The sequence below is a fragment of the Typopeltis vanoorti genome, chromosome 11 (assembly GCF_054136105.1).
Source record: "Typopeltis vanoorti isolate ZY-2024b chromosome 11, IOZ_Tvanoo_1.0, whole genome shotgun sequence".
NCBI classification, from domain to species: Eukaryota; Metazoa; Arthropoda; class Arachnida; order Uropygi; family Thelyphonidae; genus Typopeltis; species Typopeltis vanoorti.
Genome location: NC_143559.1, coordinates 49,196,777 through 49,222,359, shown reverse-complemented (window position 1 = coordinate 49,222,359; position 25,583 = coordinate 49,196,777). Strand labels below are relative to the sequence as shown.

At 36.0% G+C, this 25,583-nt stretch overlaps 1 protein-coding gene across 1 annotated transcript in view; it reads right to left on the bottom strand.

The window, feature by feature from the left end:
* Positions 1-25,583, bottom strand: part of LOC150101563 (ERO1-like protein alpha) — a 223,326-nt gene that overhangs the window by 136,281 nt on the left and 61,462 nt on the right. Inside the window, exons 5-7 of the mRNA XM_090401050.1 lie at positions 19,784-19,860; positions 10,105-10,178; positions 2,853-2,973 (exon numbers count right to left, since the gene is read on the bottom strand). Coding sequence (XP_090257176.1) covers positions 2,853-2,973; positions 10,105-10,178; positions 19,784-19,860 — 272 coding nt within the window. The remainder of the gene's footprint in view (positions 1-2,852; positions 2,974-10,104; positions 10,179-19,783; positions 19,861-25,583) is intronic.

The window sequence follows — 25,583 nt, the reverse complement described above, 5'->3', positions numbered from 1 at the left end:
GAAGGCTTTCATCCCCCACTTAACCCATAATCCACTTTCCAAGTCCGGGTTCAACCGAAAATGTATCACAGAAGTCAAAGAAAAAAAATTCAATTTACTGCATGTGTCTCACATCAACAACTCCAGAGTTTCATACTGTGCCTGTACCAAAGCATGCAACATGTGCAGATCAGTCATCAGTAGATCCAAATCTGATTTCATAAATGCCACCAACAAAAAACTTGAATTCTGACCCAATGGAAGCTGTGCCTTCTGGTCATTTGCTAAGACTGTTGGATGCAACTTCTGCTCTACTGCAATTCCATCTCGGTCTCATTCTGATGGCACCATTGTTACTTTACCCAAAGATAAAGCTGACCACCTGGAACCACTCTTTTCCCTCAAATTCTTGCATACATGACCAAGGGAAATCACCTCCTGCCATATCAGAATCCAAACACTGTATATGCCTCCTACAGAATGATTTTACAAAACGTTTAGTAGTTTTCATCAAATACTACTAAATAACTTGATACTAAAACGTGTTCTGGTCCATGGCATCTCCCCAACTGTTCTTCTCAAACGTTGTGCTCTACAGCTAATGCCTGTCCTGCATAGTTTACAATTTATTATACATATCTGGTACTTATCCCAATGCATGGAAGCAATGTCATATCTATTCTATTCCATAAAAGAGTGACAGAAGTTTACTATCAAACTACCAACGAATTGCATTCACCTCTGCCCTCTCCAAAATAATTCAGAAGGTCATCAATAGCCAACTACTCAACCATTTAGAGGACCAAGAATTAATCAGTTGACCACCAGTACAGATTCCACCATTCAAGATCCCCAGATGACTTTGTAGCTTACATCATCCACTACCGGACACTTACCATGGAAAGGTTCAGAGAAACTTGTGCTGTCACCCTTGACATTTCCAAAACTTTTGACTATGTGTGTGGCATTGAGTCTACTAAACAAATTTCCATTGTTCGGTCTCCCTGCTTTCTCTCTGGACATTATCTACATGTCATGATAGACGGCTCCCTCTCTTTGAGATTCACCACCAATGCTGGAGTGCCTCAAGGTTCTGTTCAACTATCACCTACTCTCTTTCTGCTGTACATAAATGACCTACTCACATGAACCACTAATGATATCCACAGATTTGCTGACAACAGTACTCTCCACCATCCTACTCATTTGACAAACCAAGCAGTACGCTGTCATTCCAAGCTACAAGATCATCTACAATCAGTGCCTTGAACATTGATCAACATCCTATCTTCAAGTGGGGGAAAGGAAGACCTTGTTATGTTCAATGCGCAAAAAAAACAGTCTTGCCTTTTCTCATGCAAAAGAGATCTCAGCTCACCTAGCCTTACTAATACTTATCACTAATACACAAATCACCAGAAAAGATCAGATCTCTTTGCTTGGACTAACATTTACCTCCGGTCTTTCCTGGTATAAACACATCACATCAATAGCCTCCCCAGAATCCAAGAAACTTGGCATTCTCTTTCGTTCAAGAGCCTGTTGTACACCCAACCAACTTTCCACTATATACAAATCCCAAATCTGACCATGTTAAGAATATCCAATGTTTCGTGCTCACATTTGGTGTGGTGCACCTAAAACTTCGCTTAAATCCTTGACGCCATCCAGAAGCATGCAATTAGGCTAATTGCATGCTCCTGCTCTTACAGACTCACTTCAATCTTTATCTTACAGGTGCAGTGTTTCAGCACTGTATCTATTCTACAGGTATTTTCTTGGTCACTTTTCCAGTGAATTGGCAACCATCATTCCTCCACTTTCTGTTGCACCTGTTAATACAAGAGCTGCAGTTGCCTAGCACCCTGTTACTGTGCAACTGCAAACACACTGAACTTGCTTCTATTCATCCTCTTTTATTCCATCCACCTCTGTCCTCTGGAACTGTCATCCCCAAGAAGTATTCCCAAATAACTACAATCTACAACTCTTCAAAAAAACATCAATAAACTTCTATCTCAGTCCTCATCTGCACCTCACACACAGCACTGATGTGCCTATAGGTCCCTTGACCTCTCTTATATGGGTCAATATAATAAATAAATAAATGATATATATATTATAATAATAATAATATTATTATTACTATTATTTCTATTATTAACGAACACATATATATATAAACATTTATATTTTTTTATATAGTCTGGAAACCCTATTCTAGAAACCAAACATGGAACTCTTTCAATCCACTTCAGGCCTCCAATAAGCAGGGTGGTGGTCTCACGCAAGGCAATGACATTCACCTCCCACCTAAAGAGGATCACAAACATCCATACCCACAGAAGGATTCAAACCCATGACCTGTTGGTGGGAGTGTCGATACACCAATCAGTCTAGCTTTATCTGTTAGTTCTCAAGTTTGACTTTTCAGTACAATTTGAGTAGGAAGAACTCATCAGGACCAGAATACAATTACTTTTTGCTAAAAGACTACAGGAAGTACATTGCTCTGTATCTAGTATGGCAGGAGATAATTTTCCTTGATCACCTATGCAGGAGTCGGAGAAGAATGATGGCAGCAGGTAAGTTTTACCTTTAGGTAGTGTACCATCTGGAGAAATGAAAGATTTTAACATATTTTGGAGGAAGATGTTAAAATATGATAGCAAAAAGTTCCAAACTGTAAAAATTTCATCCACTACGTAGCACTATTTGAAGAACATGGAGTATAGATGTTTTAGAGATGACAAAGCATAATAATGTTATTTTGAAAACAAACTGAGGTTTAACATATATTAAAATATGTTTAGGAATTAGTAAACATTATAATATTTTCATATATTATTACTTGATTATTTCTGATAAGTTACCTGAAACAGTTTTCATCATAGATGCTTTTCCACACACGATGGGCAGAAAAGCCTCGATAACCTGTATAGCCTTCATGATTCAGTTCAAGGTTTATATAACATGCATCTGGTGAGGTTTCATCTGCAAGATATTTTCATATTATCAAAAAGCAGTTTTATATAACATCAAGAGTGTAATGTGGCATTATCTGCAACCCACTTTTTTGGAGGAACAGAGGCAAATAAATAAAACACAAACACGTTTTATCATTGTCAACAAAAGTGTTGACAATGATAAAACACATACAATAAACATATACCCATGTTGAATTTCAAAAAATTCCAATAGTTATCAATTATCAGAAATGAAATTAATAGTCCATGAGGTCTTAGTATAATTTTGCCTAAAATAAAGAATAATATGCAAGTTTATTTTGGTTATTTATTTGTGTGGAGATATCCTAAAAAACATTTAATATAATAAATTCAAACACAGCAGACATTCATGAAATTCAGAGAAGACCTTTATGAAAAATATTTAATGGACACAAGAAAAATATATTAGCAAAGTCCATTAACTTTGCTTATAGTTTATCTCTGCATTATCACATCCTGGGTTCAACAGCTATATATATTTTTTTCTTATTTATTTGTGTGTGTCTGTGTGACTTCCATTGATGAAAAGTTGTAAACTTCTAGTACCTAATCATCAGTAGGTTAAGGCTCTTTTTTTATTTTATTTAATTTTTACTTATTCAAAACTTCCATTCTGGAGACCAAAAGTGGAACTTTTGGTGCATGTTTACTAAGATCTTCAGACTATTTCATCAGAGTTAAGATCTCACACTAGGTGATGAAATTCATTTCTCAACTAAAGATAATCATAAATATGCATGCCTATAGCAGGATTTGCACCAACGCTTGGCCAGCCAGGCTAGAGAATAAACATTTTTTTTTTTCAAATTTTGATTTCAGTTCACAAATTTGCATCGTTTCATCAATGAAATACTTAAAGGTGCACACATATGTGCATGCACATGCACACACACATACACACAAACAATAAACTACCACTACAGGGGATATGTTTCTATAATATCTCCTTTTTTTTTTTTTAGCTATCAACTAAGGTTAGTTCCATTTTAGTCACCACTTCTTTATTTCCAAAAACCAAGACCAATCTGATGAGATTCAAAAAAGCATTATTTTAGATGTCTCTATAGACTTAGGAAAAAAACACTTAAAGTCACATCTCAAGGAAAAAAAAAAAAATGTACAAAGTGCTTATAAGATCAGTATTAACTTTTTACTCTGAAAAAAAAAAACAAAAAAACTAGCTATTATCAATGGCAGAGATGAAAGAATGTTAGGTTTATTTGAAAGAAGGGTTTTCTCAGACATCAACCAGGCCGAGTGATTAGTGTATCCACTCTCCAGCCAAAAGGCTGTGTTCGAATCCCGCATTGGGCATTGTTGGATTCTGAATGAGGAGAATTGGAAATTATTAATACTTCATTCAGAATCCAACATAACCTGTCATTCCCTGAGGCAAATTTGTTCATCAGACTAATAACCTCTTATTAATAATATGCTATTCATACGATTTCTTTCAAGTTATGTTTATTAATATTCATTATTTTGATATGACATACAGTTGTAAAAACTATATATTAAATGTCGCTTATTATTATAAGATTAATACTACAAAAACAGAGATAAAAAACTAAAATATGCAATCTTATTATGTTATTAGTAAAATGTAATGTATCAAAATGATTCTTCAAAATAAGATTTGATTGGTTGTTGCAAGAAATTATGTTATTTTTAGCCAGCACGTGAGTTACTGTATAGTATACAAGAAGCTAGTTCAGTATCAACAAAACCAGATTTTGGTTTGAAAGGAGAGTAGGATATCATGAGTAGTACATGGAAAAGAAGTAACACAGAGTAAGCAGGGAGAGAAATAACCTGGGGTTGAATGAAGTAGGAAGGACTGGGAACTGCTCTGTATTTTGACTTATCTTTCTTCGAGCTCTTATTCTTTAATAAATTCCTATCGCCTCGCAGAAGGATAGCATTGGACGAAAGGATAATAAGAATGAGTAAGAAATATTGATGGTTATGTAATTACGAGCAGGAAGATAAATTCTCCCGAGTTAACTAATCAGTTACTGAAATGCAGGATTCTATAATATTTGTGTGCTCTGAAAGTGAAAGTATTCAAGAGCCAAGGAATGTTTCTAGGATTCTCGATAATGAGGAAGCTATACTGTTTATTCCGGTAAGGATATCTTTTCTATGCCTAGTGTGAAGTAGCGAAGCTTGTTTCTGGAGAACATGATATAGTTCATATTGCTGAAATAAATAATTCATATTTGAATATGTGATATAGTGAAGCCTGTTACGTGAGAACGCAAACTATTGTGTTAGATTGATAAACTTTAAAGTTACTGAATGAATGTCTGATGACTTGTGCTTTGTGATTGTTCTGAATAGTTAAACTGAATCAATATTTAAAGAACATTGAACGATAGCTTTGTTTAATGTGAAATTGTGTTTGAAATCTTGATAATAAGAAGAGTGGAATTTATATGCATAAATTGTAATCGTAAATGATATACTCAGATGAGTAAATTACTAATGTCTTAATGAAAACTTATTCATTCTTAATTGTATTATCCTACTAGAAATCCTTGTTTTAATGTAAATTTATGTTAAAGCATTAAATATTTTTATTTGAACTGAATCTTGTGTTTGTCCGATTTCTTTCATTACACCACTCATTAATATAGTTCGAATCTTAGCAGGAACCCTATATACAATAAGGAGAATTTCGGTCTGAATTAAGTTGATAACAATTTGTGCTAGACAATGGTTGATTTCACAACGTTGCTTATGCGAATTAGAGAACAGAGTGGCGCAGTTAAAAATAAATTTTCTCTGTGTTCAAATGTGGAGTCAGTCAACAGCTAGAATATACATCGGAATAGAAAGTAGGATCCAACAGCATGGATGTTTGTGATTGTCTGTGAAAATCTAGTGGTGGGCCGTAGATTGCAGTGGTGTAGATGATGATGGTAGTTGCAGTTGGTGGAGACAAACTTGTACAGTAGGTGCCCTCCCTCAATGAGTCTTTAGACTCCCTGGAGGTGTCATGTCATAATAATATTTTTGGAGCAGTATACAAGAGAATGGGATGTGGAGAAAAAGATACAATTATGAATTTTACAGATTGTTTAGTGAGCCAAAGATTATTAAGTACATTAAAATCAATAGATTAATTTGGGCATGGCATACTATATGCATAAATAATAGACTTGTTAAGAAGATATTCAATGCTGGGCTAGAAGGAAAAAACGAACATCTAAATTGAGATGGGAAGATGGAGTGAAAATGGATATTAAGACTCTTGGAGTTAAATGGAGGAACTTAGCAATGAATAAGGAAGGATGGCAAAAGTTTCTGATAAAGGCCAAGACCCACATAGGGCTGGCAAGCCAATGGTGATTATCATAAATGTACAAGTTAAAAGAAAAAACAATTCCAGTGTGCTGAGCCCCATGACAAAGAGGGCATTTCTGGCAATGAGACCAAATGGCCATGATCTACTCTTTTATCTATGTCACCACCTTCATATCCATCCCCATATGCTCCAATTTATATAACATATTTCTTGGCTCTATTCTTTCTCCTATGCTGTATCCTAACTTTGCAAATACTAGCAATATCATTGAGGAGCATTTTAATAAAATGACAGTTAAGTTAGATAAAGAGTAAATTATCAATGAAGTGTCCTACCCTTGAGAAAACCATGCTGCCTCTTCCACGTCCTCCATATAATACCACATGCCTATCACTCCATTTGTGAAACCACTATAACTCCTGGAATACTGATTACTGTATTATTTGCTACCTCAGTCTTTACATCTCCCTTTAAGTAAAGTAACTATCTGGTGCACTCCTTCTGAACCACTGCTAGTGTTGAGATTTAAATTAAACAGCATGCTTGATAGCACTGCTAATTCTCTTAAGCTCACTTATTATTATCCTTAATTCCATGGAGTCAAAGACTAATTGTAGGCTGTCCCCCCCATCATACACACACACACAGCTAATCATACCCTGCCTTAAATACATTCACATTCTCTGATACCACACTCTCAGGCAATGCATTCCAATCATTCAGCAGCACTCTCCATGAAAAAAGCATGCTTCTTGCTCTTTTGTTCACATCTCCTTACTTCCACAAGTCAGTGCTTCCAAATCATTGCCAGAATTCAATGTGTTGTCCTCACAATTTAAGCAATGTGTCCTCTAAATTTTAGATCAGTATCTGCCATCACACTCAAATATCTTATTTCCTCCAATATATCCACATATCCACACCAAGTGTATACTCTACTTCCTATCTTTGTTTTCTAAATTTTAAAACCTTACTCTTTGCAATATTGAACTGGCAAACCCTACTTCTGTGCAAAATCACTCAATCTATTAAAGCCACAACTCTGCTCTACTTCTCATAGTTCCAACCAATTTTGTATCATCTGCAAACATCTGTATATTCCCCATTCAAATCTTCTCCAATATCATTAACATACAGGTTAAGCATCAATGGCCATATAAAATGGACCCTTAAGGCACACCACTAGTGACTTTCCTCTACTAAGATATAACAATCTCATCCCTATACACAGCTTGCTGATACCTATCAGGCAATCAATCTCCAATCCAATGCACTAATTAAATATCAAAGCCCATCCATTCTAGTTTAACTATCAACTTATCATGTTATAATTTATCAAAAGACTTTATAAAATAGAAGTACACTACCGTGTATCCATCACCCTTGTCCAATGCATCCATCACCTTTATGTGATAAGTAAGCAGATTACTAAAATATGATCTTTTTTTGACAAATGATGCTGTCCAACAAACAGTATAGCAATGTTGTCAACCCAATTGTGGATCCTGGTTCTCAATAGCCTCGCCAACACTTTAACCATAACACCTAACACAAAGACTATAATTTGAAGCTTGAATTCTGTCACCTCCCTTATGAAGTAGTACAATCTTGCCTTCCTTTCACCCCTTTGGAACTTGAACCAATGTAAGACTCATATTAAACAAATATGTCAAGGCAGATGTCAACTCTTTGGCACATTTCCTCAAAACACATGGTGATATACCATCAAGTTCCACAGTTTTATTAACATCAAGTTTGCTCAATTCTCCATATATCTTTTCTTCACTCACATTCTTTCCCCCCCTACCACTGCTCTCAGATTCCAAATATGATATTACATTCACAAGGATGAAATACCTTTATGAGCTGCTCATTTAATATCTCAATTATATCATCCACAGAAGTTATCCTTTTACCATTTTTTTTTTTTTCAATCAATGCAAACCTTCCATAATCATTCTTTTTTCTGCTGGTTACATATTGAAAGAACTTCAAGTTTTTTTTCTTTATATATATATTTCTTATCATATTTACGGCTATTTTGCCTGCTTCTGTTTAGGAGTGCCCCTGTTAAGAACTATTATATGTATGGCAAAACAGCTGTAAATATAATAGTTTGTTAAGAGGAGTAGCATGGGAGTTTTCCCAGAAATAATATCCATATATTTCTTATATATTTCAGTTTGTTAGTGTGAGTGAAACTGACCAATCATAAGTTTAAAAAATTAATAAAATTAATTTTTTAAAGATTAAAAAAATCCTTGTTTATTCTGTAGTGTTTTTTAGTCATAAAAACCTTTTTAAATAAATAGCAACCTGCCAACATCCATAAATAGTCCAACCACAAAATCAGGGAATGCTTTTCTTTTTCTTTTTCCATCTCCTCTGCTCTCTGGATAATCCTGCCTTTGTTGATATCCCCAAGGACTATTCAACACAAATGCTGATAAGTTACTTTTCTTTTCTTAAACCATTATATTGGCTTTGCAACCTATTATGTATAAAATTACTACTTAAAAGAATATTAAATAAAAATTAATAAAAACACAAGTAACCAATACAATATCTGTACAATTATGATTATTATTACATGACACCTCCACCAGGGAGTCGAGTCCAATGACTCATCGAGGGAGGGCACCTACTCTACAACTCTGTCTCCACCCACTCAATTCACCAACTACAATCACCATCTACATCAACACCACCAGTATTTTCACAGACAATCACAAGCATCCATGCTCACAGCGGGATTCGAACCCTCAGCCTTTTGGCTGGAGAGTAGATACACTAATCACTCGGCCAACCAGGCTGGCTGGTCAGTAGTTGGTAGTTAGTTGAGTGATTACTCCATAGAGATGAGCAGTATGTAGGTATAAGCCAGATGTTGCTGATTGTCATTCCTCTTGTATCATAAGTCATCTCCCCAATCTACTGGTCTAATTATCAAAGTAGATATGGTCTATACTCTTCAACCTAACCTACAGTATGCAAGTTCCAAAATATGCTATAGCACAGATCATTTTGTGAAAGTCTTTTAAGTGACAGATTTTTCTTTTTTGGTGTTTGAAGATTTTTGTTGCTTGAAAATTACACCTTACTATTTGAAGGCCCCTGAAATGGCTGGAAAAAGTTCCATGTTTGGTTTCTAGAGCAAGATGCATATTAAAAATTAGAAGATAAGTTTAAAACCTTTCAAAAAAAAATAAATTTTTATCCGATGATGAATTAGCAGCAAGTAGCTAGTCAAGTGATTCATCTGTAAGAGATGAGTATGTATAGTATAAGCCAGATGCTGCTGATAGGCAACTACTGAGTGGCTAAATTTTTTCTCATGTGATAATAATTTACAAGTCATGCTTCTAGAGATCACACTTTATACTTTTATCAAACCATTTCACACCTCTAATAAGCAGAATAGTGCTCTTAACACTGTGCAAATGAAAATTATTTACATCTTATCATCTATGGATTTTTACAAATATCCTGCCACAATGGGATTCAAACCCACATCTCTAATGTTAAGAGTACTGATGCTATCCACTCAGATGACCTTAGTGACATGACGTCACTAGTGTCAATTATTGTACATAATCAGAGACTTCTCCTCTGAAAGAAAACTTATCAGAGAATCAACAATCTTTAAAAAACTAAACTTAAATTGTTTGAATAGTTCAGTTTTAAGTTTTAATTTGTTGGTTTACAAATATTTATATATTGCCAAGTACTATACAAAATAATAAAAATAGTCAAACATTTCAAAAACATTCAAAAATATTTGAAATAGAACAATAAAAAGGCAAAATTTACCATTTAGCTCACAAAATCTATCTTGTGAGTCATCATATATTTTCCATTTCTTGAATTCCTCATGAGTAGCATCACTAAATGGGAATTAATATTGAGAATTTTTTAAAAATCTTTAGGAGGTTATAATAAATTATAAGAAAGAAAGAAATGAAAAAAAAAAAAAACTAAATATTTCAAAAATTAATTCGATAGCTTTCACAGAATATCATATTTAGAAATGATTTTCATGATGAAAAGCATTTAGAAATAAATTTTGTACTATTTTTTGTACTGCAGTATATTACTTTGCATTAATCATTACATATTGAAATCTAATTTATGTGTGAATTCTGTGACTGAAACTAACAGAAATAATGTTTAAAACATGTTTATGCACTACTGCATACATGTACTATAAACATGTAAGCAACAGGGTATGATTTACTGGCAAAAAGCTTAAACCCAGCTTATGTAAAATTAGACTTACAATGTAAATACAAGCTGTATTTACATTGAGATTCTACAATAAGCTAAGAACTTCTAATTCATACACTTCTGTTTCAGCATCAATCTTTGTTATATATGTCATAGCATTAATGTTACTGGGTGATATACTCTTGCAAAGTGCTCACTCAGTAACTAAGCTATTTTATTGGCTTCTGTCACCTCATCACCACTCATTAAGGTTAATCTTCCATAGTCATTCTTCTTCTTGCTTGCCACATAATGAAAGAACTCTGTGATTTTCGACGTGCTTGGCTAGATTCTTCTTATAATCTGATTTTGTCTTCCTTACCATGCTGGTCACCGTTCTCCTTATATATCCTCCACAGTCTCTTCTGAAGCTCATGCTTAATGATATTTACTCATCAATCAAACTCCTACCTGATTAACCCTCTTTAAATTAGTAGGTATACAGTTTAATATAGCTTCCTCTAAATAACCCTTAACTAACTCCCATGCACTACTAACATCCTTCCCTTGCAGGATTTTATGCCATAGCACAGATTCAAGCTTACTGCTAAGCTTGTCATAATCATCTACCTTGTAGTTCCATATATACTCCTTGACAGAATATTTCTAATGTTTTACAATCTCCAAAGTCAAGACTGCATTGGTTACTTTTGCCACTTGAAGGCTATGTAGTCACCATGGTTATGGATAGCTCTTCTGATCCTATGACCAAGTCCAATACTCTCACACCCCGAGTCTCCTCCATCACATGCTAGGTGTATAAATTCCATTTCCTTCCTGATATGTGATCTTTCTTCCTTCCATTTATATCTACATAGTTGAAGTTCCCAATAATAATCACTCAACCTGCACTCATTGTGCTAATTTGCTGATTCATGTTTTCCAGATTATCCCAGGAATCTCCCAGGTACAGTTGGTTATAGCAGTAACCAACTGTATATTTTGTGTTACTGGCTATGATCGCACACCAAACTGCTTCAAATGAACAGCCACCTTCCTACCTATCTCCTATTCTTTTTATCTGCAATTCATCTGTTACCATCAGCAGTACCCCTTCCCCCATCCTATCTTCTCTGAAAATACTAAATCCTTCATATTCAATCGCTGCAACTATGTTATCTGCTGTTAGTCAAGTTTCACTAATGCCTATAACTTTTGGTAAGGCTGCACTAACCAATTCCAAAAACTTCTCCCTCTTGTTCCTGATACTTTTGGCATTAGTATATAGAAACCACAAGATCCATTTAGGACCCCAATCACCCTTACTTCCTGAATTGACTGTCCCATACAATACTTTTGTTTGAGAGACTAGATTCTGCACTTGGTCATTCTCATGTTAACTCGCTTCATGGGTGCAATACATAGTTTATATTTAAGTTGTATGTCAGCAGTTAAAATTGAATGAAATACAGGAAGATGGCTTGATGTAAAATCAGGGGTAAGACAAGGATGCACATTATCTCCACTCTTATTGGATCACATTATGAAAGAAAGTGGCATTAAACCTGATATTAAAATAGGAGATACCAAACTTAGCTCTTTGATATTAAGTTTAATGCCACTTTCACATCCAGTGCAAGTCTCCCGGGTTCTCGAACTTAATTGCATAACAGCTGTAACAAACTGGAATGAAAATCACCAATAAAAAGACCAAAACTATGAAAATAGGCAGAAACATTGAACACACATTAACTGCATTCTGAATGGAGAACCTACAGAACAAGTAAAGTATTTCAACTATTTAGGCTGAGTTTTTAGTGAAGATGGCAAATTAAATTTGGAAATAAATGAGAGAAAGCCAAAACCAAACTAGCAGCATACAAGATTGTATTCAGACCTATTTTAAGTTATCAATCTGGGAGCAGGATGAGAAATAAAGCACTTGATCACAGATATAAGAGTTCTGTGGAAAATGAGAGGAATGAATAGATGGCATCAATGGCAGAATCATATTAAAAATGAAGATATTAGAAAGGAACTTGGCATTGTTAGCATACAAGAATGTGTGAGCAGAGCTGATCTTAGGTGGTGTAGTGACTTAAACAGAATGGGTGAGGGAAGGTTAGCTAAACAGGTGTTTGATGTTGAGATGGCAGCAGTACAGACAACATAGTGTAATAACATAACCTATACAAGTTGCCCCAGTCCTGAAAATACTTCAGGCGCAAACTTTGTTTGCTTACACTTGGATAAAGGATTAAACCAAGTATATACTATCTTTAATTTATACAAAGTAGAAGTTTTATTGCATCACTAAATGCATTAGAGAGACTTTAATGGTCTCTGTACTATAGGGTTATTTTCATTTAAGTTGTCTTTAATTACACTAATTATTCACAACTGTAATAAAAATGATCCTGTATAGAGAAACACCTCTCCTCCAATAGACACTACGCTGCATTGACAAATGCAAGGTAAACAAAATAGAAGTTTTTTTGTAGTGATAAATATAGTATCTAACTAAACAAAACATTTTAACAATCATTTCAAATATTCAGTTGCAAAATGATGTGGTCATATCTTTTCATTATGCAGTTACTGCATGCCAAAACCAACTAATTTATGTAAAGCAAATTTTCAAAATCATATAAAGATTTATATACACATTACATTTGAGATTTTCTATATCATCAAGACAGTTCACAAATATATTTTATAAATAAATTTTTACCAAAAAAAAAAATGAAACTGGCTGACATATATATTGAAAACTGTAAAAGTGTGGTCACCCAATACAGAAGGGACACAATATATAGTCAAGTAAGTTATTACTTGATCTGCAACCCATGCAAGACACAGCCCAGAATGAACCTGTTAATAGAGCCACATATGGACTACTGCATACAAATCTGGCTACCTGGATTCCTTGGGAGATAAGAAAGTGAGAGAGGATCCAGAGGTGAATGACCAACACTATGACAGTCTATGGAATGCTCAATAGAGGACTGAAAAAGCCTTGTCAATAATAGAAAAAGAGGCAACATGATAAGTTATTAAATGAGTTTTATAGGATTGACATTGAAGATTTTTTTTCAATGCAATGCAGAAAGGGAGTGAACAATGGGTCACCTCTGGAAATTGTGTAAGGATGTGGTTTACAAGGATATTATAACTATAGTTATTGCTTGGAGAGTGATGAATAGGTTATGAGAGGAGGTGAATGCTTCATTAATGAATTTTAAACAGAGGCATGATATGCATTGTGTGAGACACATGGTTAGTAGGAGTCTCCTGATAAATCTTTGACTGTGTGGTAATGCAAAGGAAATGAATGATGACTATAAGGATAGCACAAAGCAGTTTTTAATTAAATTTTTCATTACATTTTACACTGTTGTTTAAAACTTATGTTTATGATATGCTTAATAACTTTCAATTAAATTTCTAATTAAAGATATTTTTATGCCATATTTCTTTAATTTACAGTTTTAAGAGAACAGTATCAACTGATACCAGCTGTCATCATTAGGTCTCTGCTCCAATTAGGAAGCTGACATGTTCTCACACCAGTTTCCACTTTTCCTCTCAAGGGAGAGGAAAAGTTTACAACTGTAACCTCTACCTTTCTAAATGGGGCCTTGTAATGATTGTTTCCCCAGATCTCTGGCAAATTAATGTGGTCATACTTGTTAAGCGTGTGGACAGACTTATGTGTTCGTCGAACATGTTGTTTATTATTTTAACGGTATAATAGAACACAGAAACTAAGTAAATAATTAATTTATTCACTTGATGCTGATATTTCGCTGGTATTATAACCAGCATCTTCAGAGCACAAAAACACTGTTTGTCACAATACGCGAGACTAAAACAACATGGTGTACATTAACAAAATTGTAGCAGCAACACAAAGACTAGAGTCCTGATTTTGGCGCCCTCTATCTGAAAAAAAAAAAAAAAAAAAAAAACGCTATCATATATTGCTAGAGTCCTAGAAAAGTGCTAGTTTTTCCTTAATATGACTGTCTCCCAGATCTTCGGCAAGTTAATACAGCCATATTTGTTGAGATTTGGGGTGTGTTTTAGGGCTTCTGTCGCCTCTAAGAACAATCTCTCTGATTTATATGGGTTTCTGTGTAGTACTTTTGTGTTTTTCCAGTTGATCCTGTGTGCAGGGGTATCCAGAGCATGGTCTGCTAGGCCCGACTTCCCATAATGATATTTCCGGACGTATCGTTTATGTTCGCTGATGCGGATATTCAATCTCCGTGAATATCCGCATCAGCGAACATAAACGATACGTCTGGAAATATCATTATGGGAAGTCGGGCCTAGCAGACCATGCTCTGGATACCCCTGCACACAGGATCAACTGGAAAAACACAAAAGTACTACACAGAAACCCATATAAATCAGAGAGATTGTTCTTAGAGGCGACAGAAGCCCTAAAACACACCCCAAATCTCAACAAATATGGCTGTATTAACTTGCCGAAGATCTGGGAGACAGTCATATTAAGGAAAAACTAGCACTTTTCTAGGACTCTAGCAATATATGATAGCGTTTTTTTTTTTTTTTTTTTTTTTTTTTCAGATAGAGGGCACCAAAATCAGGACTCTAGTCTTTGTGTTGCTGCTACAATTTTGTTAATGTACACCATGTTGTTTTAGTCTCGCGTATTGTGACAAACAGTGTTTTTGTGCTCTGAAGATGCTGGTTATAATACCAGCGAAATATCAGCATCAAGTGAATAAATTAATTATTTACTTAGTTTCTGTGTTCTATTATACCGTTAAAATAATAAACAACATACTTGTTAAGGTTTGGAGAGTGGTTCTCAGACCTACAGCAACTTCAAATGCAGCATGTCTTCTTGCAAGCAAACAATCTGTAATCTGTTCATTGTGCTGCTGTGTTCTAAAGATGCCTGGTTATAAATCGAGAAAAATATTAGTAACTCAATAAATCGTTTACTTATTTTGTTCCTCTGGTGTCATTCATATTGTAAAGCAGTGTTACGAATAATCACCAACATCTAAGACTATCATTATATTTAAAGAATCCTCTTATTAATTATATACCACAATCAGAATATCACAATTGGCAATGATGATTTATTCAGCTCTAGTGTATCTGCTGTTTTCAAAAATGTTCCAGTTACTGAATAATTTTTCTTTTAAATTCTCCCACAATACCATAGCTTTCTTGTCTACATTATATATTCTGCTAGTTATTAATTTGACAAAAAAAGTAGGTGCACCATAGGCTAACTATTATTTCCCTAAATTATATTCTTGATTTTATCTTTTACTCAAGCATGAGTAAACAAATGTCTGCATTTGAAGTATGTTTGTGTTTAGGTTACTTGTATATAGATGCTGTTGACTCCACATCAAATTGCCTCAATATCCTGTATTACACAGCACCCCTCCCCCACTTTCAGAGATGTATACTGCCATGCATTATGAGAATGATCACTAATTGGACCTATTTCAACCTTTACTGAGATTTCATAAGTGGCCTAGTGCCCACTTATGGAAGTTGTGAAGATACTGGTCTATTGTCCATTTATGACATGATCGATTACTTGTAATAAAAAAATGGATAATTAGCCCTTGGTTATTTCTTTACCTTTGTCTAGTGTTGACTTACTATGGAGAGTGTTTTTGTGAGCACCAATTCTTCCCGAATAGAGCTGGCAGTTTTTGATTAAGAGCCTTCGGTGATTATTTGTTTTCATCATTTGCATTACATTAGATACATTACATTTACGTTAGACATGTAATAATACTGGGGATTCCAATCTTGTAGTGGATTTGTGAGTTCCTAATGAATCAGTGCAAATCACTAGTCTAATTACTGTTTTGTAAAGTAGTAGTTTGTTTCCTGGACTCAGGTCCCTATGTCAGTAAAGAATGGAGTACCAGTTGGCCAATGGCTTTAGTTGTTTTGGTTTAGTGAAGCAGTCTCTGGTTTCCATGGAATTGGGAGTATCAAACATGCATATGCTGCCTTAGGGCGATGCTTATTTCCTTGTGAAAAAGGACTACTGAACTTTTATTCAAGTTTATATCAATGTGCAATTTTTCTATCAGGTCTTGAGCTTAGTAACTAAAATTTGGAGTCATTTAGTTGAAAGATGTAGTAAACATACTAGTATAGCGTCATCTGCATAAAGAGCCATGGTAGCCAGTGATGTGCAGGAGATATCTGCTATATAAATGGTAAAGAGTGGGGAAGGGAAATAGCAGAAAGCCTTGGAGGATACTTTCCATGATCCTCCCATCCTTCCAAAGATGTAGTTCCCTGGTAGCTTTCTGTTACTTAAATGGGTTTCAGTGCTCCAGATTAGGGTGAGTGAAAAGTTGATTGTGATGAGTTTGTAGAGGAAGCAGCTGCTATGTTCACACTTTGTCAATGGCTTTAACAATGTCCAGAAAGATGGCTGGACATTGTGTTGTATTTTATGGCTGAATGGGAATCTGAATTATTCTTCAGGTATGATGGTGTTTTTGTCCGCATGGTTAGCCTAGTGGCTTTGCGCTTCGCAACCATATGACTGGGGAAGGAGTGTCCCAGGTTCGATTCCCGTTGAAGACGTGAGGAATTTGAGGAACTTCCTCAGCCATAGCCAAGTTAGCTGGTCTTGGGTGCGGGCAGTAGGGTTTTTTCTGCCAGTTTATCTGACTTTTTCATCCCGCAAGCAGGCAAACCAGCCCCGTGAACATTCGCTGTAAAAAAATATATCCTCCCCCAGAGGATATATAAAAAATATATCCTCCCCTAGGCTAGGCGACAGGTGGGTTGGGAGTGATACTAACAAGAAGTCGCATCTAAGTAACACGCGGACCCTGTATAGGAAGTGGGAATAACGCATAGTGAAAGAAGTATGATGGTGTTTTTGTTATTTCTTTGGAGTGTTGCTAGTAGAATCATCTTGGCTATTTCCTAGGCAGGAGAGGAGGCTAATCAGAAAGTAGTTTGGGGAAAACTGCAGTGCTTTCTTGGGTTTTGGGGGATTACTATTATATCCACTATTTTCCAGCAGGATGGGAAGTAATGAAGTCTTAGCATCAATGTTAGTGATGTCAAATATGTGCAAGATTTCTCTGTGAAGAAGGCATTTTATGACTTTGTTAAAGGCTTTATTTAGGTGAGTTTTTTTTGATGATTCCATATATTTGGCAGGAGAGGTTAGTCAGATATCTGTTTACTGGGTGGTTTAGTTCAGTATGTAGCATATATGTTAATGCACTTCCAGATTATAGGAAGGGTTTCCATATATATTGATTATATGGCCACAGTAATTGAAGTTTTCTTTGCTACTGTTGATTGCATTAGTCTTTGAGAGAGTAATGGATCAAATCGGCGACTTTGTTAAATACTCGATGATCTATAATCTTAAGGGGGGGGGGGGGGGAACTAATGTTTTTTTTTTTTTTTTGTATCACTATCAGGCTTTTCTTGGATAAGGTTCATGATTTCTTCTGGCAGCTGATGAGGATTAGGCTGAATTGCTGTAGTGCTAAATGTTGCCATGGCTAACTATATGGTGGCATCAACCTCTTCTATTGAGTTTATGACTGCAGTTGTACTGATGGCATTAAGGAAAAATGTGAGAGGTTTCATCCAGTCGATACTGGCTGGACTATCTGGAGTGACATCATAATCTAAGCCCAGTTATAATAAGACAGATTATGATATGAGTTAAGTCATTTATTACTTGAAGTTGATACTAGTGTCTCATGTTCTGGAAGATGGCAATGTCTAGGACATTCAATTGATCCATAGTGGAATGGTTTCTAGGTGATGACCAGCAATTACAATATTTCTAGTACTGACATAATTGCTGAGTGATCTGCTACTGCACTTGGTAGCTTGCTGTTCTAGGCAGGATGTTTGACATTTAAGTTGCCATTCACTAGTAATACAGAGTTCAAAATTAGAGGGCAAAATCTGACTTCAGTAGATGTTTGCTCAGCAAGTTATAAGTGGAGTAGACTTTTAGTTTACCCACAATGGTAGTTTGGGGTCTCAATCCTTGTGATATCCATTTTTTTAGTTGCAGGATTTGCAATTTCATTATGTTTTATGTTGTGCTTCATGCATATCACTGTGTCTCTGCTTCTGGTCTGTTGTTCTAGTAAAAGAAGAAGCCCCGGATGTTAGGATTGTTAGCTTATTAAAGTTAAGCAAAAGTTTGCCAACCAACATGATACAACATAGGAATAATCCTTATTAGGATTATAGTGAAGTTTCATTAGTTTTACAGTGTTGAAAATTAAACAGTAAATACAGAGAACAGTGTCAAATAGAATCCAGTATTGTCTGATAAGGATATAAGTCATAAAGAAATCTTTACAAAATAGATTTTACTAAAGTGAATTTTTTTATAGTAAATGTTCATTATATGTTATCTGTTAAGTGACAACTATTAAATTATGTTGTCAATACATAAAGTACAATGAAATCTAATGAAAATTGATTTGTCTGCGCACCACTGGTATTTATTTCCTTCTTCTTTTGCATGAGATGAAAATAGTAGATGCTCATATGGTCAGCAAAGAAACTCAAAGACAGTATCCACATACTCAAAAGATTAAGAAACCCTAGAAGATTAATCCAATTACTGCTAATATGCATTACTTTGTATTCTACTCATGAGCTTCTCTCTAAATCAAGTAAGCCTTCAAAATCACGAGGAGTGCTATTCTTTGCCACTCTCTTTTTCTCACCAAAAAAAGATCTAACTTCACCTATCATTATCTTCAATAATATCCTGCTTTCCAGACAAGAATAGATCTCTCTTCTTCAACTGACATTTACCTTCCTCAACCTCTAAAATACTTATTACCCTTTTCTACTGAAGATGTTGTCTTTCACCTGTCCAGCTAAAAAAATTTCAAATTTATTCACCTTAGAATATTGCTCTCACATTTGGGATAGTGTTCCAAAAACCTTCCAGAAAATACTTGACAGAGGACAGTTTAGTTAACTGATGATTACTATTTCTCACAGACAGTCTCTGCTTTCTGCCTGTTCTATGGATAAGCTTCCATGCATGGATAGGCAATGTTCTGAAATGAAATCTATCAACAGGCCACTACCAATTCTGCTACTTACACAAACATAACATTAACACACATAAGGTATTCTCAGAGGCAAATTTAAAATAACCCTTGATGTTTTTGACTATTCTGATATACTACAGTATGCAAGTTTTATTTCTTTAGAAAATTTCATTGGTAATTTTTTTTAATATTATTAAAACAAATTATAAACCAACCTAATTGTGTCATCAACAACTCCAAATTCTCCTTTGCTCTCATCACAGTTTTCAATGCTCTGATATTCACCTAAATACTGCAAATAATTTATTCCAATATTTATATTCTATAAATTAAGTATTTATATCTATTCTATAAATTACATATTTAAGAACTTAATAACATGGAGAAATAGTACAGCAGAACACTAAACACATTTTTAATGAATACTAATTATGACATAGTATGTATTTGTTTTTTAAGAAACCAGTTAAGAAACCAAACCAGTAATAATGTTATCAAGGAACCTGTGATATTATTACATCACATGTGTTACATCCGATAAAAAGAATTTAAAAATTAAGAAAACAATCGTATAGTGTTCTGAATACCAGACCACATTATGCTTCATTCCTGTTTCAAAGTAATCCACAGAATTGACTTATATATTGAAGTCTAAAATTAGTATAAAAAAAAATTTCAAATTTTTTTTTATACTAATATACTAATAGACCTGTTCAGCATCATTAAGAGGACATTTTCCTTACTACCACTTTCTCGCACTTTCAAACTTTTTCCATTCATTTTTTCTTTCATTCTCCCTGTTGATGTATCACACAACAGTAATTTCTCCAGTCACTCTTGCTCATGTTTTGTCCTGTGAAGGATGCCACATAAGTGCACTATTTCATTCCTTGCTGAAATAGTGCAATTTCACCCCATCCATATTACCTTCAGCCACTTTCATACTCTCATTTCAAATTTCATGCAATATCGTTCACTCCTTCTACATTCTTTACAACAGAATGCATGCTTTGCCTTACCTCGTTACATCATTCTCCTGCTTTCCATGTTACTCACATTTCTGACACATTCTCTTCACTCTTGGCAATGAGTACTTAGAACACACACACACACACACACACACACACACACACACACACACACACACACACACACACACACACACACACACTTCCTCATACAAAATCCTTCATTATTAACTGGCTTATATTTCACTAGACTTCAAACCAGCATCTTCAAAGTACAACTACTTGATATAATTATTATTATTATTACTACGGGCTACTCCAGGAGTCCTTAGACTCATCGAGGGAGGCCCTAAACATCATGTTCACACAGCTGTTCAACATTCTCACAGTATCTATCATACCTTGCCTTGAACTCGCTCACTGTCATAGCACCTTATTCCACTCATTTACCACTCTAAAAGTAAAGAACCCAGCTCTAACACCCCTGCTAACCACGCTCTTGCCCAGCTTCCATGGGTGTCCCCTAGTTCTCCCACCACCAGTCCTGATCTCAAAAATATCATCTGAATTAATCCTATAGAATCCTTTTAGCAATTTGAATGTCTCAATCATATCTCCCCTTTTCCGCCTATCAACTAGTTTCTGCAACCCACAAATCTTCAACCTGTTCTCATATGGTTCATTCCATAGACCTGCTATCATCTTAGTCACTCGCCTCTGGATCCTCTCAACCTCCTCCCCATCAAGAAGGAACCGAGGTGACCAAATCTGGGCACAGTAGTCGAGATGATGTCTTATCAGGGCTCGGTACAGAGGTACAATAACTTGTTTTTCTCTGCTCGCCTGGCCTCATCAATCTCTTGTAGTACAGTTCCACCAATGTGGTATACTGCTGCTAATCTTTTCACTCTGAAATGCATAACCTTACATTTTATCACATTAAATCGACATCCATTCTCCTTAGTCCAGAACTCCAATCTGTCTAAGTCTTCTTGCAAGACTTTGACATCTTCTGCATTCACTATCGCCCTACCCAACTTTGCATCATCAGCGAACAAATGAACTTTCCCACTTAGACCCTTCCCTATATCGTTAATGAACAGATTAAACAGCAGTGGCCCAAGAACAGAACCCTGTGGCACACCACTAGTCACAGGCCGTTTTTTGGACTCTACTCCTGAATAAACTACTCTTTGATATCTCTCCATCAACCACCCAGCTATCCATCTCACCAACCCTATATCCATTCCCATATGTTGTAGTTTACGGATTAGAATTCCATGTGATATCCTGTCAAACGCCTTTGCCAGGTCCAGCAGTATTACTGTAAACCCATTTCCCTTATCCAGTTCAGCCGTCACCTTGTTATAAAACTTGAGCAAGTTACTGAGGCATGATCTACCCTTCACAAAGCCATGCTGTCCTCTGTACAGTATCTCATTTTCATCAATCCATTCCTGTATTTTTCCCTTGACTACTTTCTCCAAGACCTTGACAACAACTCCTGATATGCTGATCGGTCGGTAATTTGCAACCATAGTCTTGGATCCTCCTTTATGCAGTGAAACTATTTTCCCCTCTTTCCACGCCTTCGGGACTAAGCCAGACCTGAGACTCAGATTAAACAACATGGTCAAGGGCACTGATAATTCATTAGCCGCTTCATGCAAGACCCGTGCCAGTATACCATCCAATCCCACAGATGTATTCACATTAAGGTTCTGTAATAGACTATTCACCTCCACTTCATTCATCACAATTCCCATATAAACTAATGGTTCCTTCATTTTTTCAACATCACCACCTGGATGATATACTTTTGCAAAGTGCGCGCTCAGTAGCTCCACTATATCGACTGGTTCAGTGAACTCTTTACCATCGTCATTCCTTAAAATCATTTTGCCATGTACAGTTTTTTTCTTGCTTGCAGCATATTGAAAGAACTGTTTGGGATTCTCTTTTGCTTGCATAGCTAGTTTCCTTTCATAATCGGCTTTTGAGGTTTTTACCACACTCGTTACCCTTCTGGCCTGTACTTTATACCGTTCGTGTGCCTGCAGGTCACCCCTTTCTTTAAATTCCCTCCATAGTTGTTTCTTTTTTTTGCAGCTCAAGCTTAATGGTGTTATTCATCCATTTAACCCCTCCTTGTTTCACTATTCGGACCTTAGGTATACAATCAGCCATAGCCTCCTGTAAATCCTCTTTGATCACTTCCCATGCTCTATCGACGTCCAGCCCTTGCAGTTTTACATGACATGGCACTGATCCAAGCAATCTCCTAAGCTTGTCATACTTGCCAGCATGGTAATTCCACATATACCCTGTCTTAATCACAAATTTCACACCTTTAGCCACCTCCCAGGTCAAGACCTTATGATCACTCTCACCAATGGGTGGCAACATGGTCATATTCATTACAGTCAAATTCTCAGATACTATTACCAGGTCAAGCACTCTCACACCCCTAGTATTTTCAATTGCATGCTGTTTCAGATAGTTATCCCTTAATAATTGAATAAAATCCATTTCCTTCCTCACATGTGTCCTCTCCTCCTTCCAATCAATGTTACCATAGTTGAAATCCCCCATAATAATTACCCTCCTTCCACTCATTTCATCAATTTGTTTATGCATACCATCCCCACCATCTATTCCATCACCTGGTCTATAGCAGCACCCAACTGTATATTTTATTCTGCCAGTGTCAATCTCACACCAAATAGCCTCAAATGAGCTCCTTTCACTATCCTGCAATACTTCAATTCTCCTTGGCTGCAGTTCATCAGCTATCATCAATAACACCCCTCCCCCAATTTTATTCTCTCTGTCCCTCCTAAATATACTATAACCTACACATTCTATCCCACTAACTATATCATCTTCCGTCAGCCATGTTTCATTAATGCCAATAACCTGTGGCTAGGAAGAGCCAATCAAGGCCAAAAATTCTTCCTTCTTGTTCCTAATACTCCTGGCATTAGTATACATGAATTGCAGCGTTCCCTTTGTCCCACCCCTATCTTGATGCATTATTCTAAATATCCCATTCCCATTTTTTGTCCTTATTGCTGGCTCAGGTACATTATATACATTTTTACACTCAACTGTCTCACTGATGTCTGGATATCCACTTCCCCCCCCTCCTTGGTAGTTCTAGTTTCCCTGGTTCTGCACATCCATTTTCAATTCATTCAGCAACATTTTTCCAGTCTCCGCACACCAAGTCCATTCAAATGCAGGCCATCCATCTTGTACAAGTTCTTTCGCCCATCAAACACTCATTCCACACGTCCACAAATTCCACACCACACCGTCCGCATAACCTGCGCATAATGTCATTTGCGATTATGGCCCTCCTTCTAAACTCCTCTCTGTCATACCGCAGTAACAGACTCACCATTCTAACTCTGTCACTCTTTTCTTTCGCTCCTTTAACAATACTTTCAAGTCCTCTCTCATAAAAAATTTATCACCTTTCAATTCATTCGTACCAGCCACAATTGTTATTTCTTTCACCCTCTGTTTTTGCACTCTAATACTCTCACTTACATCCTTAAATTTCGCACCCGGTAAGTACGATTTAGTTACACTCCCATCTATTACTCCTCTTAATAACGAGTCACCATACAACACTCTCTCCTTCATTTCGGAAACTCGCCCACGCTGTTTATTTACGTTAGCCGAATCACTCTGGAAAGAGTTTTGCAGGTGCTCTAATTGCCTCTGCGCATTTTGTATCACTGCGCGCAGCCTAGCGATCTCACTTCCTACAAATAATTCCTCATTTTTTTTATCCTTCAAACCATTTTCTCTTTCTGTATAATTGCTCTCACTCTTTCTTAGATCACCGCTCACATTGCCATCTTGTACACCGCAATTCCCTATCGAGCCACTATTTTCACTCGCATTCTGGCTTTCTTCAACCATAATACACACATGACAAAGAGTACGGGAAATGGTTAAAGCATAATGGACCAAAGACTTAATATCCAAATTTGACACCCTTGCAGGGAAGAGATTTTTACAATTATTAAGTATGACTGTCTCCCAAATTTTTGGCAGATCAATATAGCTATACTTGTTAAGGTTAGGGGAGTGCTTCATAGCCACTGCTGACTAAAAATAATTTCTTCCATCTTATCCTGTGTGAACAGCTGTCTAAAGCATGGTCTGCCAGTCCTCGCTATCCTTATTAATTGTAGCAATGTATTTCTTATGCCTATGAGGCAGATGTTAACAGCTCTTCTTGTTTGTCCATAATAGGTCATATTCCAATATAAGCTAGTAAATACATTTGTATGATTTATTATTGCTGGCATGGTTGGCCAAGTAGTTAGCATATCTGCTCTCCAGCCAAAAGGTTGTGGGTTTGAATCCTGCTGTGGGCATGGATGTTTGCGAGCGTCTGTGAAAATACTAGTGGTGGTAGGCAATAGATAGCATTGGTAAGATGATAATGGTAGTTGTGGTTTATTGTAGTTTGATAGATTGAGTGGTGGAGATGAAGAGTTGTAGAGTAGATGCCATCCCTCGATGAGTCTTTGAACTCCTTGAAGGTGTCACATAATAGTAATAATAATAATAATTACCTTGTTGTAATACTATCACAAAGAAATGAACAAGAAAAAAGACTGTTGACTTCACATCAATGCCTTAATATTCCAAAATACAATGAACACAAGTTTGGATGTGTAAACAAGGCATGTTCAAAAAAAATGCCAAACTTTTGTTATAAAGACTTTATTGCGCATTTTCACAACATTTTAAGTACTGTCCCCTTCAATGTAGTTCCCTCTACTGGTGATACCCTGTTCCCAATGTTTCTTCCATTGTTGGGATGCTTCCTGGAATGCACTTTCTGTGATGGCATTCAGTTCTCTTATTGCATTTTCTTAAATCTCCTCTATGGTTTGGAAACGATGTCCTTTCAAAGTGGTTTTAAGTTTGGAAAACAGGAAAAAGTCTGCTGGGGCTAAGTTCAGAGAATAGGATGGATGGGATACAACAAATGTCTGATGTTTTGCCATATAACTGCGGATGAGGA